The 16,361-nt window shown below is 40.6% G+C and overlaps 1 protein-coding gene across 20 annotated transcripts in view; it reads left to right on the forward strand.

Annotated features, from left to right (window-relative positions):
* The window catches only part of APBB2 (amyloid beta precursor protein binding family B member 2), a 141,979-nt gene that overhangs the window by 45,054 nt on the left and 80,564 nt on the right, over positions 1-16,361 (forward strand). For 17 of the 20 annotated variants that reach the window (XM_015862395.2, XM_015862411.2, XM_015862414.2 and 14 more), the window contains 2 exons: positions 4,650-4,748; positions 10,226-10,332. In XM_015862395.2, coding sequence (XP_015717881.1) covers positions 10,287-10,332 — 46 coding nt within the window. In that variant the 5' untranslated portion in view covers positions 4,650-4,748; positions 10,226-10,286. The remainder of the gene's footprint in view (positions 1-4,649; positions 4,749-10,225; positions 10,333-16,361) is intronic. The other 3 variants (XM_015862402.2, XM_015862404.2, XM_032443979.1) reach the window with 1 other exon arrangement.

Consider the following 16,361-nt stretch of genomic DNA (forward strand, 5'->3'; position numbering starts at 1 on the left):
GTATGTGTGGTAGAGTGACTGATCTCCTGCATTATTCATCGCCTCTGGCTGCTGCTGTGATGTGGGTGTTTATCATGTGAGTAGAGATGCTGTGGATTGCTGCAGGAAAGGTGTGTGTGACCGGAATGCTCATTGCCCTCAAGTCTTTCTCCAAGTGACAGATAAGATCTGGCCTCAAGTATGGTATGTCTGGTGAGCAGCTGAATCATTTGGAAATGCTTTTTTTCACAAGCAGTTTGTGGATTAGCATCTTTAGTTGCTTCTGTCTCTTATGTTTGGTTGGTCTCTGTCACATACTGGCATGAATTTTCAGACATTCAGTTCCTCCCTTAAAATTTGATGCTCATGTAAAAGTAAGGTTTACTTCCTAACATTTATTTGGAAAATTGTTCAGCTAGGTAAGATGTATCCCATTGTGTGGACCATTAAGAATAAGATCTCTAAGAGGAATACCAGGCTACTATGTTTACAAGTATGGGTTAGGGTTTCTTCCTTTTCGCTTAATTTTTCTCCTTATTTTCCACCCCTCCAGCAGAAGCATTTTCAAAGCATACCTGTTTTGCTAGTGATGCATTATCAGCAGATCATGCTTTTGGCTTCTGTGACCTTTAAAGCTTGGGTCATGGAGGGGTAAGCAAGCAGAAAATAAACTTGGTTGCCATCCACTGGGAGAGGTGTTCAAGCTGCTCTGCGTGTCAGTATTGAGCAATACATACCCTTAGGGATCATGCTCTGCTTTTGGCATAGTAACCCAGAGCCATCATCCTTAGTCCAGGTGTTTCCTCAGGCAGTTTTGTAATAGCAGCCATTTGTTTATTCTATACTTACCTGTTGTTTCTGTTGTTGTTGCAAGTGAGATCTGGAGGAAAGGGGTGGGCTTGGGGATCGGAATTGGGAGGAGACAGGTTCATTCTGCTTGGGGGGATGCTGGGCACACAGAGCATGGGACTTGTATGTGAAACCCATTGTCCAGCTGGTCTTTCTTCTCCTTCTTCCTTTGTGCAAAACTCTTTAAGAGGGGGAGAAAAGTGCTTCTGAACATTGTGAAATATGATGGGAGGCTGAGAGCCTCCTCCCTTCCTGACCTTCAGTCTTGTTTTAGCTAGAACCCTGATATTCCTGACCTTCAAAAACCTGTGAAGGTTAAATGCCATCTAAATGATGCTCTCTTCCTTTCAGCCCTCTAGGGCACAAAGTGAATTAATGTGTAAGATTCTTCCTTCTGTGGGTTTGGCAAAACCTTCTGTCAAAGTAGCTCCAATTTCTTTACAGAATAAGAAAGATACTAAAAACGTCAGGAAATTCTTGAGGCAATGACAGCAGCTTTCTCCCTTACACCTTTTTAATGACTCTCTTTACCCTTCAGTATGTCGTGAGCATCCTTCACTTGTGTCAGACTGAAGCTGAACTTGATACACCTGGCAGCTTTTGTACTTGAAGGAAATCATCATTCCTATTTTCTTGTTGTTTAACTATTTGCACATTGATGCCTCTAGAAACTACAGAACAGATCTCAGCTTCTCCTCTCTTCCTTTTCCTTTTGAGAGCCCCCAGCAGACCAGTTTGAAACAGACACTGTGCTTTCTAGAAGGAAAGAATAATTAATCCCTAAAATAGCTGACCATGCAGTACTTATTAAATATTGATGTCATGCTGGACTCTTTCTATTCTTCTATTTTTAAACTAGGGGAAGGAGTGGAAAATTTAAAAGAGTAGGTGAGATCCTTCAGTCCCTGCAGGAAAGGCAACTTAAGGCAGTTTCCAGTCAGGTAAGAGGAATGCAGCAAACCCTGTGGAGAGAACTGGAGGACAGTACCTGTTATTGCCTTCATACTGCTGTCATTTCACTCATCAATGTGTAGGTAATATCCTATATCTCCTAATCGCTTCAATTCTAGAAGCATGAAAGATGATCTGAGGGTCCAATATTGCAAATCACAGGGAGGTTTCATCAAGTAGATGCCACTGTTTTGAGGGAGCTACAAAAGTAAGATTTGTGCTAACATCTCAACAGTACTGATAGCTTCCCAGATATTTCCTTGCTGGCTGTTGTTACTTGTTTCTATTACTCTTAGCAGAGATATTGTGATTTGCGTAGGGTCACATTGCTTGGTCTCTGAGGCTGGTTGAAGAGCAAGACACAGGTCTGTGTCCTATGGAAAGCCAGGATCTGGTCCTGGTTTGAGCATATGTGGCCGTGGCTCCATCTCTGCAAATGAAGAAAGTAGAGGCAGTTGACTTTGCTTAACTTGGACCTGGTACTTCCTCAAGCTGCCAGTTGTTCATTTTATCGGTTGCAACGGTGTGTCTCTACTTTGTTGCCTGTGGATGTTTATTATGTATTAATTTGTTTCTGAAGAAGATATCAGATTGCCCCGTCCTTGGAGGTGTTCAGCGCCAGGTTGTATGGAGCTCTGGGCAGTCTGATCTAGTATTAAATGTGGAGTTTGGTGGGCCTGACTGTGGCAGGAGGGTTGGAGATTCATGATCCTTGAGGTCCCTTCCAACCCAAGCCATTCTGTGATCAGTGCCTGCATGTTATCTGCCTTCCAATTTACTGCTTTTAATGGAGTCCTAAATAAATCATTCTGGTTTGAATAGGTTTGCGAGGCAGCTGGCTGTCCAGTTGGCTGTCTGTAGCTTTCTTTGAAATACTAAGATACATAAACAGGAAGGGGATTGCAAAACCAGTCTTGTCTTCACCCCACTGTCATTGTTTTCATACCTGACACTTTTTACAGCAGGCAATATGGTGAAAGCATGAGTGGAGAGGTGGAAATGTCCTGCAGGATGTGGAGAGCAGGGAAAGACTTGGGATGGAGAAGTTCCCAGCTGGAAATACAAAATGCTGATGTGCATTGCTTCAGGAATTGGTCAGCATTTCATCCCTCTGGTTTCAAAGTCGGACGTCTCTTGTCCGAACTCACAGTTGCAGCTGTTCATGTTCTCTCAGGCACTTTGCAGAGGCGGGAGCTGGGACTCAACTCCAGTCTCCTTCCATCTCCACTGCAGGGAGGGAATGAAGCCACTGCAGGCAGAGATACGTAGCTACTGCACTTTGACCAAAGCTGCCAACATTGCAAAATATCTCTAACCAAAGGAGCAGGTAGCAACTGCAGCCTTCTGCCTTGGCTGTCTGCTGTCTGAGAGCTCAGTTACTCCCACTTCAAGAGCTGTGTTTGACATTTCGGCCTTTCCTCTTATCTCAGAACTGGCTGCTGAACCTGCATCGATTTTAGTGAAATAAATAAATAACATTTTCTCATTCCAGACATAAAATGCTTTTTGAGTTGCTGTCTGGTTTTTATTGAATTAAGCACTGTTTCTGCTGCAGTTACGCTAGGCTTGATCTAGGGCAAATTAAGTTTCCTGTACAGGGTGAAGAGGATTAATTATAAGAACAACCACACCAGCACAGATGGATGCATCTGTTTGTTTCTCTCAGGAAAAAAAAAAAAAACCTTAGAATGAGTGGGGAATAAAAACCAGCCTGTGTGTCTGGTCTGTGGAGAGGATTGAGGTTCTCATGCTTACCCCAGAAAGTCTTTTTATGTAAACCCTGTGAGTCTCAGCCAGAAGGAAATGACAAGTTTCTTGGCTTTGCTGGCATGAGGATGTGAGCGTAATATGTGTTCTCTCTCTCACACTGAAATCTGATTGCCTGATACGAAAGTCCACAACTGTGCCCATTAGATTGGGTTAGAATATTAGTCTAACGAGCACCAAGCATTGTTCTGTTTCCTTCCTGCCTTCTGGAGAAGGTGTTTGGATTTCTGTTGTTGTTAAAGCACAGTTTTATTCAAGCATAATTTCTCAATTTCTTCAAGAAACTTCAAATTAAAAAAATATTTTTCATCTTGTTTACATAAATATTCATTTCTTAAGTTTCCAGGTGATGTGCTATTTCAAAGAGAATGTTTTTATCTCTCTTAAACGATCTCTTCTGTCCTGGTGCTTACTGGGATTTATAGTTCTTGAATTCCTCTTAGAACAAGGACAGGAAAAAACAGATCCCTTTAAGATGGAATATGATTTGCCTTGCTTTAGACTGGCTTTCACTTTAAATGTTTTTGAAGCTGTACAGCAGATGAGATTTCTGTCCTCGGTCTGTGCATGTTTATTTTCTCCAGATGTGGGGGAAATATGAAGTTGAATACTTTGAATCCTAGAGCACAGCCTGACTGACAGATCTGCTGCTGCTGCTGACGAAGCATCTGCTGACAGGGAGATAACATCACTTCCATTGCTATGTGGCAGTGATTCTGATATATTTTTCAAGACCAAATCCACAGAATTAATGTAGTCATTTACCAGAGGATAGGCAGGTTGAGGTCTGACTGGTACAGCAAACTGAATTGGCAAAAATAAATGATGTACCTGTTGTTTACTGAGCCACAAGCATGACTGAGAAGGTTTTTTGCTTTAATTTGTAAAGTGAATGAATGTGCAGTTTAGTGAGGACTTCTTGCTACTTTTTTCTAACCCTGTGGGCTCATCCCCTTCATCTGAATTCACTTTCTGACTGATGCTCAGCATTTATGTATGGAGAAACCATAGGTCTGTGATGCAGAGTGCAGGAGAGTTTAAAATCTCTCCTTGATTGGTCATAAACAAAAACATGTAATATGTGATATGTTTTTGCTTTGCAGCTTTCTTCATTTCCTCATTGTGACCTGAGAGAGTGTTGGTGCCGAGGTACCCAGGTCTTGGTGTTCCAGTACAGACTTTCCACTGGTGAGCTGGGGAGAGTAAGTCTTCTGCTACATCTCATATTAATGTATTAAATAAATGTTAATATGTCTGAGAATCTACTGGGGCTGGAGAAGGAGCTCCTTCTATGTATTTCTTGTCCCATATCTCATATTTTGTAGCTTCAAACTTCTCCCAGCATAGACAGGAGATATAGTAAGTACTAGATAGAAATATGAATATCATGATGTTTGTTAGTAAGCATGTCCCAAATCCTCTAGTACAAGAGCAGTAATCAGTTTCTTTTCTCTTGTGTATTGTAGCTTTTTTTAAGCTCTGTGCAAAAAAGCACTATATCTTCGCCTTCTCATATGAGAAAGGTTTTATGTGTCAGAGGTGTCTTACAGCAGTGCCATTCCTCTTTGGTGCCAGTATAGCTGCTGATGTGGATGTTCTTGGTGGATCTCAACATTCTTTATAGCAGAAGTGTGGTTTCCTGTGGCGTGTTTTGAGTGCTTGTAATCTTTAGTAAGACTGTGAGTACTTGCAGTTGGGCTAAGATGGAATCTGATTCAAAGATGGAATCTGATTCAATGATGGAATCTGAAAGCCCTGGTTCATTATTATGTGCTGTAGTTTCCCAACTAAAGTAACTCTAAGTAGGATAGTGACATTTACTAGCCAAAGACTTGAACCTGATACATTCAGTAGCAGAACAGGAAGAAGAGCTGGAGGGAAATCTGGCTTTGTCAGATCTGGTGTTTGTGGCAGAAGTCATGTTAATTTTTGTCCAACCCAAAAAGTTGAGAACCTATACCCATCATATGTGGGAATAATACTTGCTGTTAAATCAAGTAGCAAATGGCTTTCCAGATGAGCATGAAAAGAGGTGCTTGATGAGCATGAAGCAGTTGAGCATGAAGCTGAATCCAGCCCCTGCAATTCTATGATTCTGAGAGAGGTTGTAAGTAGCAATTTCCTGCTGGGGCACAGTGGTTGTGTATGACCCCTTTTTCCAGGCAGAGTTTTTCCAAGGGAAAATTATTGGAAAAACCCAGGCATGTGACTAAGAATTTGGAGAGCAGTGTTTTGTTTAACTAATTCTTGCTTGGTGTAACTGATTGAGTTTTGAGTTAATTTGATTATTTTTTTGAACTATTGGGAAACTATTAAAAGAGTAATGACTACTTTGATCAGTTAAGTTATTCTAGGAATTCCTCCTTAGAAATGGATGCTTAGAGAGTAAGGGAGGAAATAAGAGCTGTGCAGCAGAGTGTGTACTTCTGGTTTTATCTGACAGTGTTACTCTAGTCAATGTTACTGTGCTTTAATTTGGAACCATGGACCTGTTCACCATTTCTTTTTGTGTCATCCTGGAGAAGATGTGTGGGTTTGCTGCTGAAAGGATCTCTTAGGTCTGTGTGCTTCCTCAGATTGCAGACGTCTGCCTCTGCTGAACGTGCAGTGTTTAGATGTTACAGAATCCAGTAGCCCATAGAGACTACCAGAGCCTTGATGAAACTGCTGTGCAGTGACCCCAAGAGCAGGACTGAGTGTGTGGCCTCAATGGTGACACTGCCAACTATAGACACTCATCTTGCTGCGTAGATCAGCATAGTCAGAAACACTCAGCATGTGTGTGAATTCAAACATAGCCTGTGCCTTCCCTCAGTCCTGTCTTTAGCTGACCAGGAGGAAAGGTTTTAGTGGTGAAATATGTATACACCCCTGGGGCCAGGGCTGGCCATGAGCATTCCCAGGAATGTGGCCAGATCTCTGGCTGAAGAACTGTGCAGCTGTGCACGTTGTTAGTATTTACACATATATCAAGTGTGCTGTTTGTGGTATTTGCAGGGTTCAGTTGAGTTTCAAAGAAGAAATTAGAGGGGTATAGAGACAAGGGATGTAATGGACAGTCAGAAGCATCTGCTCCTTTGCAGGAAGGTGAAGCTGAGACTTATATATTTAATCCATTCAGAAGGCTGCATTGGAGTCCTGCTCTGCACTAACCCAAATGAGCAGCTAGCCTGTTCCTTCCCAGCAAGGTGGGGAGAGAAGTGGAAAGGCAAAAGCAAGAAAACTGGTGGGTCAATACGTGAATCAGAAGTGCGTGTGCAAGTTTCCTGTTTGTACGGCGTGACTCCCTTAACTCTGAAAAGTGGTCTGGTGAGCTGCTTTCCTTGGCTTATCTATGTGTCACCTCCAGCCCATGGGGCTGGGATTCTGGAGCAGCCCTTGTAAGGGCTGGGTTAGTGCCTCTGATGGGGTTACAGGGGTTCCCTCGCTTGCCATTGTACATCTGTTCTCCTTTCTGCACAGAGATGAACTTTCTATCTTGTAACCTAATGTGCAACAGTACTTATCTGCTTCCCATGAACGTTTCACCCAGGCTTTTTGTCTTCTGACACAAAACCATAAAACCACAAGATCTTCTCCTTGCTACATGCATGGAATGTTTGTGATTCATATGACCTTGTAGTTACTTGAAAGCAGAGCATATGTTTAATATGTCTACAGCATATGCTTTAAGATTTGAAGTCTGTGTCAAGAACAAACTCTAGGTGAACACAGCAATAGCTCAGATTGTGCTTCAGATACTTCAGCATCTGCCTCTGTGACCCAGTGGTATCTCTGCTGCTACTAAAGGAGTTCAGCTTGCACAGCTGTATTTCTGCTGAGGAGTTAATTTCTGCAAGATGTGGCCTCTTTGCTAGGGGCTAAACTAGAATCGTTAACTTGTTTCAGAGACTCGGAAGAAAATCGATGGTTGCTCCTACCTCAGATTGCATGACCTCTCCTTTAGTTAAGCAGTTTCTTATTAAAAGCCTCATTTAAAACTCTTGAATACAAAGCTATAAGGCTGGTGGAATCTAACCTTCAGGTCCAAATGTGGTCCAAAATACATATACTCTGTCATATTACGCTGTTACATAATAATAATAACACTGCTAATAATGTTAGAGTGGTATCTATTGTCCAGCTCATGGCATAGTGAGCGTATAGGTTAGGAAATTTTACACCCTTTTGGAGGCTGTTCTTGGACCATGTCTCTCTGATGTTAGGTATGTTCTAATTTCCAACCTAAATTTAGTAATGACTGCTTTACATACACTTTCTTCTTGTGCCAGCATTAAAGTTTTTGTTGCTTCTCTCAGCCTTCATTTTGCTGTAAGCCAAGCTCCTAATATCCTTGTACAAGATAGAAATCTGTTACCTTGATTATTTTCCAATTTCCTGTGTTTTCCATTAATCCCTCTGGTGTGTGAGGGACCAGATGCTACTGAGCTGCCTTGGATAAGTCTGGGCATTACCTAGTGCAATGGTGCCAGTGTTTTCCTAGCTGTATCCTGAGAACTGGTTTGCCTTCCCTGTGGATGCATCCCACTAGAGGCTAAGCAGAGCTCAGTGCCCTGCTGATGTACCTAGGTCTCTTTCTTCCATTGTTTCCAAACACTTGCATTGTGGCTCAGCACCAACAGCAGAATTTCTTAGCGATCCCCTGGACAACTGACCTCATGCTCTGTGTTATTTCACTTAATCACTTTCCTATTAGGCTTTGGCTTTCAGCTTTCCTTTTTGGGACAGCATCTTTTTCCTTGCTGAAGAGCTTCCACGTTTTGTCTTCCACAAGCAGATTTCAGTAACACCTTTCATTTCAAGCTCATTAATGACAACCCATTCTCTGCAGCAGGGCCTGGCGTGGGCCACACAGCTTTCTGGGGTCCCCAACTTTGCATTGTACATGCACAAATATACAAACATAACTATACAAAAACTGTATGTGTGTATGCAAACATGCTGTCATTAATCTCAAAATGAGATGCAGGGGCATAGCGTGAAAATTTTGGGGTTTATTCTTCTTTCAGTGCCTGAGCTCTTTGCTGTAGCTGACCTATCTGTGCAGAACCTGTGTGGGTTTGAAACAATGAAAGGCATTCTCTTCCCCGTTCCCAGCATAATTACTTCCTGATGTTCAAAGCCATACTTTAAAGGCAAGATTGTGCTTTTGTCAGAATATCACTCCAAGAGTATGGGAATGTGATTTCTTAACTAGCCATCCCTTGAGAAACTTCATGCAGCGCTTCTTTCCTGCTGTGCAGCTGCTCATTACAGCTGCTGGATGATGGAGGGGGTCTCACTTGGGTGACTTCTGTCATTTGCAGTCTTTTGTCCTTTTTCATATCCTTTTTCTTAAGCTTGTGACAGTAGGTCTGCTGGAAGTATGTTGTATGAGTTTTGAGTAGCCAGTATGTGTGTATGTAGACCTGTATTTGAATGCACACTTATTGTTGTCTATGGGGGTCCAGGGAAGGCCAAAGAATCAGTCAACAACCATTGCACACCCTCATAAGTAGCAGCATATGCAAGCAAATATATACAAGTGAAAACTGAAAAAGATTTAATGGTTATTAGAAGTGTGGGGGTTGGATTGAGTTGTTTATCCTACAGAATGTACCAAAGCAACCTTTATCCTGTTCACCCAGTATTTGAACATAAGTCATTAATATACATTATATATATGTGTGTGTGTGTGTATATATGTATATATATTTATATATGTATATTATATATGTATATATGTATATATATAAAAGAACACGTTTTTGTTCCCTACTGGTGTTGGAAGAGCCAGAGTAAAATGAACTCTTATACAGTAGTCATAAGAGCTGTTACAAGCTCCATAAAGAAAATGGTGGTTTAAGAAGGCGGCAGCCTGCTTTGTGATGTGTGCCCTTGGCTGCACAGGATGAATGGCTGGAAGTTTTGTCTTGTAGGAAGGCCTTGGTGCTGAGTAGATAGGAGATAGATAGTTGTAAAATTCATTTAACTGCAAAGATGTAGAAGTCACTATAAGGCATGAAACAGAAACCATGGGATTTCTTGTTTTCAAACTAAAATATTTTATGCTTGGTATTTTATTGGCTCAGTAGCATGTTGATTGAGGTCTAGGGTTTGCAGTATGTTGCTCTGGGCTGACCCCAGCACGTACCATGCATTTCTTGGTCACCTGGGGATTTTGTTACTGCAGGAAAACTGTTGCCCTGATGTTGGACTGCTTTCCTATAAAGACAGGAATGGTTTTCAGAGACAGATTCAAAGCAGCTGACATTGTGCAGCTTGGATACATTTTGCTTCCGTATTAAATATGGAATGTTGATAAACTTGTTGCTTATTGACCATTGCACAATAAGTAAAATGACAGTGTTGTTAAATCTCACCTGCTGTCTAGCTGCATTTGTAACTAAAAACAAATTCTCTCTTGCAGTGTTTTGTTTGGTTCACATTGTGGGCCATATTAAGTTGCTGCATGACCTGAGACTTCTCTGTGCCTTCAAATTTATATAAGCTTATTAGTGGAGGCCAAGCACTAATAATAAAATTATGCTGCACGTATAGCACAACAGTTCATCTACTCTGACAGCACGGCCATGAATAATTTATAAATGTAGTTAGCCTGAAATTTGTGAGGGTCATTAGCATTTTAATGAAAAAGATACAGCTGTTGTACTAAATCTGTGCTTTCCTCCTCCCTCAGCTGGGCACTTCGATCTGCGCTGGGAGCAGCTGACAGCGTGTGGGGATGTGCTGACGGCATTATGGGCAGGCGCTACCCAGGGGCTCACTATCGGCCAAGCAGCTCATGTATGTATGCAATTGGTCTCATTTATTGGTCACTTGATTGCTTTTGAAGGCTAAGTTCATATATAATTTGAAGAAGTATTTATCGAAGGATGCTGACATATTGTAATCGATGCCAGCTCTCCTGTGTGTATAACCAAATGGTAAGTATACTGATTCATGTCCAGATTGCAGAGGTGTCTTTGAGAACCTTAAAAAACTTATTGTTTGACTTGACTGAGCCTACTGCACCATGCTGTGTTTTGTGATCAAGGTCTCTATTTTCATTTATTGTAGCATCATTCAAAAACTTAGCTGCTGTTTTTCCTCACTCCCAGCCCAAGTGTTCAGTACCAGGTACCTTCAAATTAGCAAACAGCTTGAGCCATCACTGCACAATTGCTTTAACGGCTTACAACTTCCACTAACAGCTCCAGTTCAGATTATTTATGTATGTGAGGTCAATCTTATTCACACTAAATTTCCCGTGAATTACATCCCTCTGGATTATATTTATGGTGGGTATTAGTGTTCAGGTATTGTATGTGGTAACACTGGGAGAAAAATGGCTGTTACAGCTTTGATACGTCTCTGGTGGTCACCTACAGATCTGTTTGTATCACTTGGTGTTATCTCTAGGTGCTAGCCTTTAAGCCTGACCTCCCAAGCATCCTGCAAGGCATGAAGTCTACACCTCAGTCTAGGCTTGAAGTTCAGCTTTGAAATGATCCTTTGTAGCAACAGGTAGTGAGGTCTTTCCTATTTCTACCAACAATAAATGGCATTTAATTATTGTCAGAAGAGCCTATAGTATTTTTCCTGTTTTTTGGTTTAACAGCTGCAGGCAGTAAAGAACCAGCAAAGTTCAGAAATTTGCATCAGGAACAACTGATGCCAGAGCTCGTTGTTTGAGGGCAGGGATACCAAAATATCTACTTCATTATTGCTTTATTCTTTTGTTTATCCAGGTTTTTCCTTCTCTTAACTGGTCACAGTCATTAAGCCTTACTTCCTTTCTTTTTTTCTTTAGTTGCCATATGACTTCTGCAACTTCCTGGTGCTTAGCACAGTAAGTGCTTTGGGCATCCGGCAGTAACGGTATTGAACCTGCCCAGCCTTTGGGGAATTAAATTTCTGGTAGCAGGTTAGATCCTAGTGACAGTACTAGTAAAATGCATCATTTTGCTTTTGCTTTCTTTGCATAAATAATGAGTCATGGCAGCATCTCTGTTATTGTATTTCAGGAATCATAGTTGTTGTCATTAAAGGAAGAACTTTACCCTCACTTTCTGATCTCTATTACTGAGTATTAAGGAACTGGCACAGTTTTAGAGCTTAATCAAAGACTTTATATTTCACATGTGTATAGACAAACTACTACCTTTCTGTAAATAAGTACAACCTGTAAGGGAAAGAATTAGGCCCATGTGGAATAGGGCACTTCTGTTGTTTCTTTGGTGGTGTGATGACCTTTTGGCCATTCATGACACTGACTGTTTTGTTGAATGATTTCATAACTCTAGTGAATACAGAGCATTTTGTACTCTCAGAAGAGTAACAAAAGGTTTTATATGCAAGGAAACATAAGAATTTAAATAGAAAGCAGCTTATTTGAAGCCCGGTGCTGGGAAACATATTTGAAATGCAGATGCTGAAGGTACAGAAGAAGTAAGATGTTTAAAATGTAGAACTGAAAGTAGTGAATTTAACAGGTACCTGATGATTTTGACCTTAAATGTCCAGTTAAAGAACAGTGAAGTTGCCTGATTACTGACCATGAAGAAAACAGTCTTGGGTGTATCCCTGGCTCTACTTAGCACTGCTTGTCTTGACTTCATGCTCAACAGGGAGCCTCCCTCCTTGCTGTTCTGTTCTTGTTGTTTTTCCTATGAAAATTATGGTCATAAGACTGGAAAGTCTCCAGCATGGAGAAGCTTGGCTTCGTAAACAGAATTCTCCTTCACAGATTTTCCTGAGCTTCATTCATATTTTTACCTCTTTTAATATTTAGTCATAAAACTGCTTTTCTGCATAGGTTGCAGTAGCACTCCTGAAGAGGTAGGAATTGTGTTATGTAGCTTCAAATTTGCTTTCATACTATGGCTAAAATGTTGGTTCTGTGCACTGTGTTAAAGTCTTCTGTATAACTGGAAAAACTTTCAAGTGGGATGTCTGTGCATATTCTGCCCCCAACATAACAACTGATTTGCTTTACTTGCTTGTGGTATTTTGTATGATATAGGATCAAAGCAAAGAATTTTGTTGGAATTAGTTCCAGTTCCACGTTGCTGTCCTGCATGCCCGCAAAGGCACAGTTTAAAACATAATTAAATGCACAGCAGTTATATTTTCTGAGAGTGCTATGAAAATGCAAATTAAAGTAAAAGCCCTCCTATTTTGTTTTCTCAGAGGACAAGTGAGGAAAGGCAGGAATTTCTGGGCAGTAGCTTTGGTAGTTGTTGACCTCTGGAGCATGCTGTGTGGAGGTACAGTCCCATGGAGGCAAGGACCTGCTTGCTCTTGCAGCTTTGTCTTCAGCCTTTGCTTCTGAAGAAGAGAGCACCACATCTGCCTTGCCTAAGTCACTATGGAGGGTTTTTTTCCAAACTATTAGGCATGTTTTATTTAAAACCTGCTCAGACTCTGGTATCCATATAAAATGATTTATTGATAACGTTCTGCCAATACAACTATTAGAGTTGACTGAGGTTATATTTCTGATGGAAGGTGGTATTCCAAGAAAACCTTTTGGGGGAAATAAGTTTTTAATGAAGTGTTTGTAAATCAAGGATGAGAATGTGAAAGGAAACATCCCCTGTGGGATGGCACTCCCTGGGCTGCAGAGGGGAGATGTTTGGGTCTTGGTTCTTGATTGTCTCCAATCATGGAATCATAGAATTACCCAGGTTGGAAAAGACCTTGAAGATCATCAAGTCCAACCACAGCCTAACCATAGTACCCTAACTCTAAAAATCCTCTGCTAAATCCCTGATCACCACATCCAAACAGCTCTTAAACACATCCAACAATTCAAAATACTTGAGGGCGGAGAGAGCAGGATTGGTTTCATAAACCTGGGATTTGGTTTTACCCCTGGAATGCTCAAATTCCTGCTCTTCCTATTTCTCTTCAACTTTGCCAGGGAGTGCCCAGCTGCAACATTTTTTGCACTGAGGTCATTTCCCACTGCTAGTCTTCAGAAGGAATATTGTTGAATGGAAATACTGAAAAGCCTTTGAAAAAACTTTGTTGCAGTGAAACAGGGAAACAGGTGCTGCAATGAGGACATAAATAGCAACAAAACCCTGGATAAAACCTCAAGTTTACAGTGTCACAGCCAGTCTCAGCAATTACATTGCTGTACTGATGTACACAAGCTGGACTGAGAACTTTGCTGGAGTGGCTTTGCGCATTTGGTGTGGAGTCCCTACCAAAGCAATAGAAGACCATCCAAGGAAGGTAGCTTGACTGTGACACTCAACAAGTATATTGGTAGTGACAGCACAAAAGAAAGGAGTGGAGTATTTTGGTTAGCACATTGAGACCTTAAGACTCATTGAAATCCAGGCCGGTCGTGCTACTGGCTTGTTCTTTTTCCACTCGTTTGAAGGCTTTTACAGCTAAGTTTGTTGAAACTGAGCACACATTTAGCCAAGCTTTAGTGGAATATAAATGTCTGTCAGTGCTGTTGCTTTTTTATGTTCTCCTTCCACTTTATTATGGATTGATCCATTTAGTTTATGGGGATCATAAAGCAAGTACACTTTGATTTTATTTATGAGCATGTGTTTTGTTTTATATAAGAGCTCCATGGGTAGAAGTTTCTCGTTGCAGTACAACAATGTTATCAAGGAACTCTGCTTGCTTCAGTAGGCCAAGATTAAAGTTACTCCTATATTCTGGTGCCATAATAACATTTAGGAGGGTTACTATAGGGTATGGCCCCCTTAATAATCTCTCAGATGTCTATCAGCTTTAGAAAAACTAGAGCAATTGGTTCATAAACTGCTTTCATATTTGTCCCATTAAGGTTTTGTTGAAGACGATGTGTAGCTTTATTGGCAAATGTTGAACCTGGATGAGATTGTTCTTTGTATGATAAGCTTTACTGTAGCTTGGCTTTTAATGAAAGAACAAATTATGAACTAGAAATGTGTCTGTGTTTTCAGGTTTGGTGAAACCCCTGCTCTGAATTACATTTTATTCCATTACTAGGAAAAAGGGAAATGTACTAAGGACATGTGGGCCAATTTGAAGATGGCTTTGGCAGATGTATTTAACAATGATGTAAAGATATGTGATGTAATACCCTTGCTTAGGTGAGATACAGAAAGTTTTTAATACATGTGACAGAATCCCACAAATCTGTAATTCCTTCTTCCTGATAGTCCATATCATCTTATTTTACAAAGCCTGGCAATCAGTGCTCTTTTCTATTAGTAAGACTTGGACTTTATTTTTGCTCACTTTTCTCAACTTACCATTAGTGATTTGAAGTTATTGCAAACACTGTGATTGAAATGAGGAGTTTTGATTCTTCACGTTTAGACTTGTGATGTATCTATATTTTTATTCTTATCTCCTTTCATACAGAGCTGTAGAATCTTGTGAAAATTGGGCCATTAATTTAGTTTTCTGATTTGCATTTTTAGAGCTCGATTTAACAGTAAGTACAGACTTGTGGTAATAAGAAAATAAAATTATTTCAAATGGATTTGGGGATCTCAGCTTTGAGAACAGTGGTAATTGCTGGTTCAGAGTTCTTATTCCAGTCTGGGTAAAAAATGTTTCTGGTTAACCTTGATAAGAACTTAATGTGTAACTAGCCATAAACTTATTATCTGTAATTCAGAGGCCAGCTGAAGTTGTTGCAGGTGAAATCCTGAACCCAGGCCATCCAGGAATTTAATTAGTAACACACATAAAGTTAGAAAGAGAACCTGAAGTGTTTGTATTCGTATGCATACGATTGGTTGTTTTTGGAGAAGCTGATGGTGCTCAGGTGTATGCAGTGCTGTCTGTGGGCTTTGTGGGAGCAGCAGTGTATTTGCCGGCTGCAAACAGCAGGGCCACAGACAAGATGTGTGGGAGGTGGTTAATGATGATGACCATTATTGTTAATTGTTATTTTTTTTGCTCAGCACAACTTAGCTCATCCATCTGATCTGGCAGGGTGTCAGTTCATGTTTTTGGGTTTTCTTTTCTTGCCTTTTGTTAATAGTGCTGTGACCTATGCTCAGTCACATCTCTACTTTCACTGCCTGTCCCTCCTGAGCAAAGGGCTTGGTGTTGGGCTTGTGCCATTGGGAACAGTTGGAACATTGATACTGGTGCTGGATGCTGCCAATTCTTCAGCCCAGTCTGGGAATCAATCATCTCTTTAATAAGTTTTGCTTCCTGATTTAGGAGTTGTCAAATGATCCAAGTTAAATTGATGTGGAGGCTGAAAATTCCCAGCTCTGAGTTTGATCCGAATCACTCTTATGACAGTTTATGTGCTCAGCCTGTGACCACCTATTCCTTTCCATTGTTTAATGAAGCACCTGCATACTCTGTGTATTCTACAGGGCATGTTGGTTGCTTTGTTTCCCCAGAGACACATTTAATGTAATTTTCTTTTTTGTATGTTATCATGCTTTGGTTTTGGTAATTCCAATCAGATTTAACTGCATGTTGTTTAGCTTAAGGGTCAGTAAATGCTATTTTTGTGTGGCCCTCATTACTGAAGTTTCAGGATACAGCAGATTAAGTCTATCTTGGTTTATTGATCTCAGCTTCAGAAACCTAAGTTATAATTTCTGAGTATGTAAGAGGAAATGAATGTGTGTTCATTCATGTAAGCTTGTTCTCTATATAGAGTAAAGCATGCATTTAAATTAGAGCTCTTTGTAACTAACCACGTCTGAGGTATGATCTTTACTGCAGAAACTTGAGTGATAAATATATTGATTTTTATTTAAGAGAGAATATTAAGGCTCTGGATTTTAATTTACACAGCAGGATTAAAAAAAAAAAGGAGAGGTTTAGTTAGCAGATGTGGCTGTAACCACATA

This window comes from Coturnix japonica, chromosome 4 (assembly GCF_001577835.2).
Source record: "Coturnix japonica isolate 7356 chromosome 4, Coturnix japonica 2.1, whole genome shotgun sequence".
In the NCBI taxonomy this organism is placed as follows: domain Eukaryota; kingdom Metazoa; phylum Chordata; class Aves; order Galliformes; family Phasianidae; genus Coturnix; species Coturnix japonica.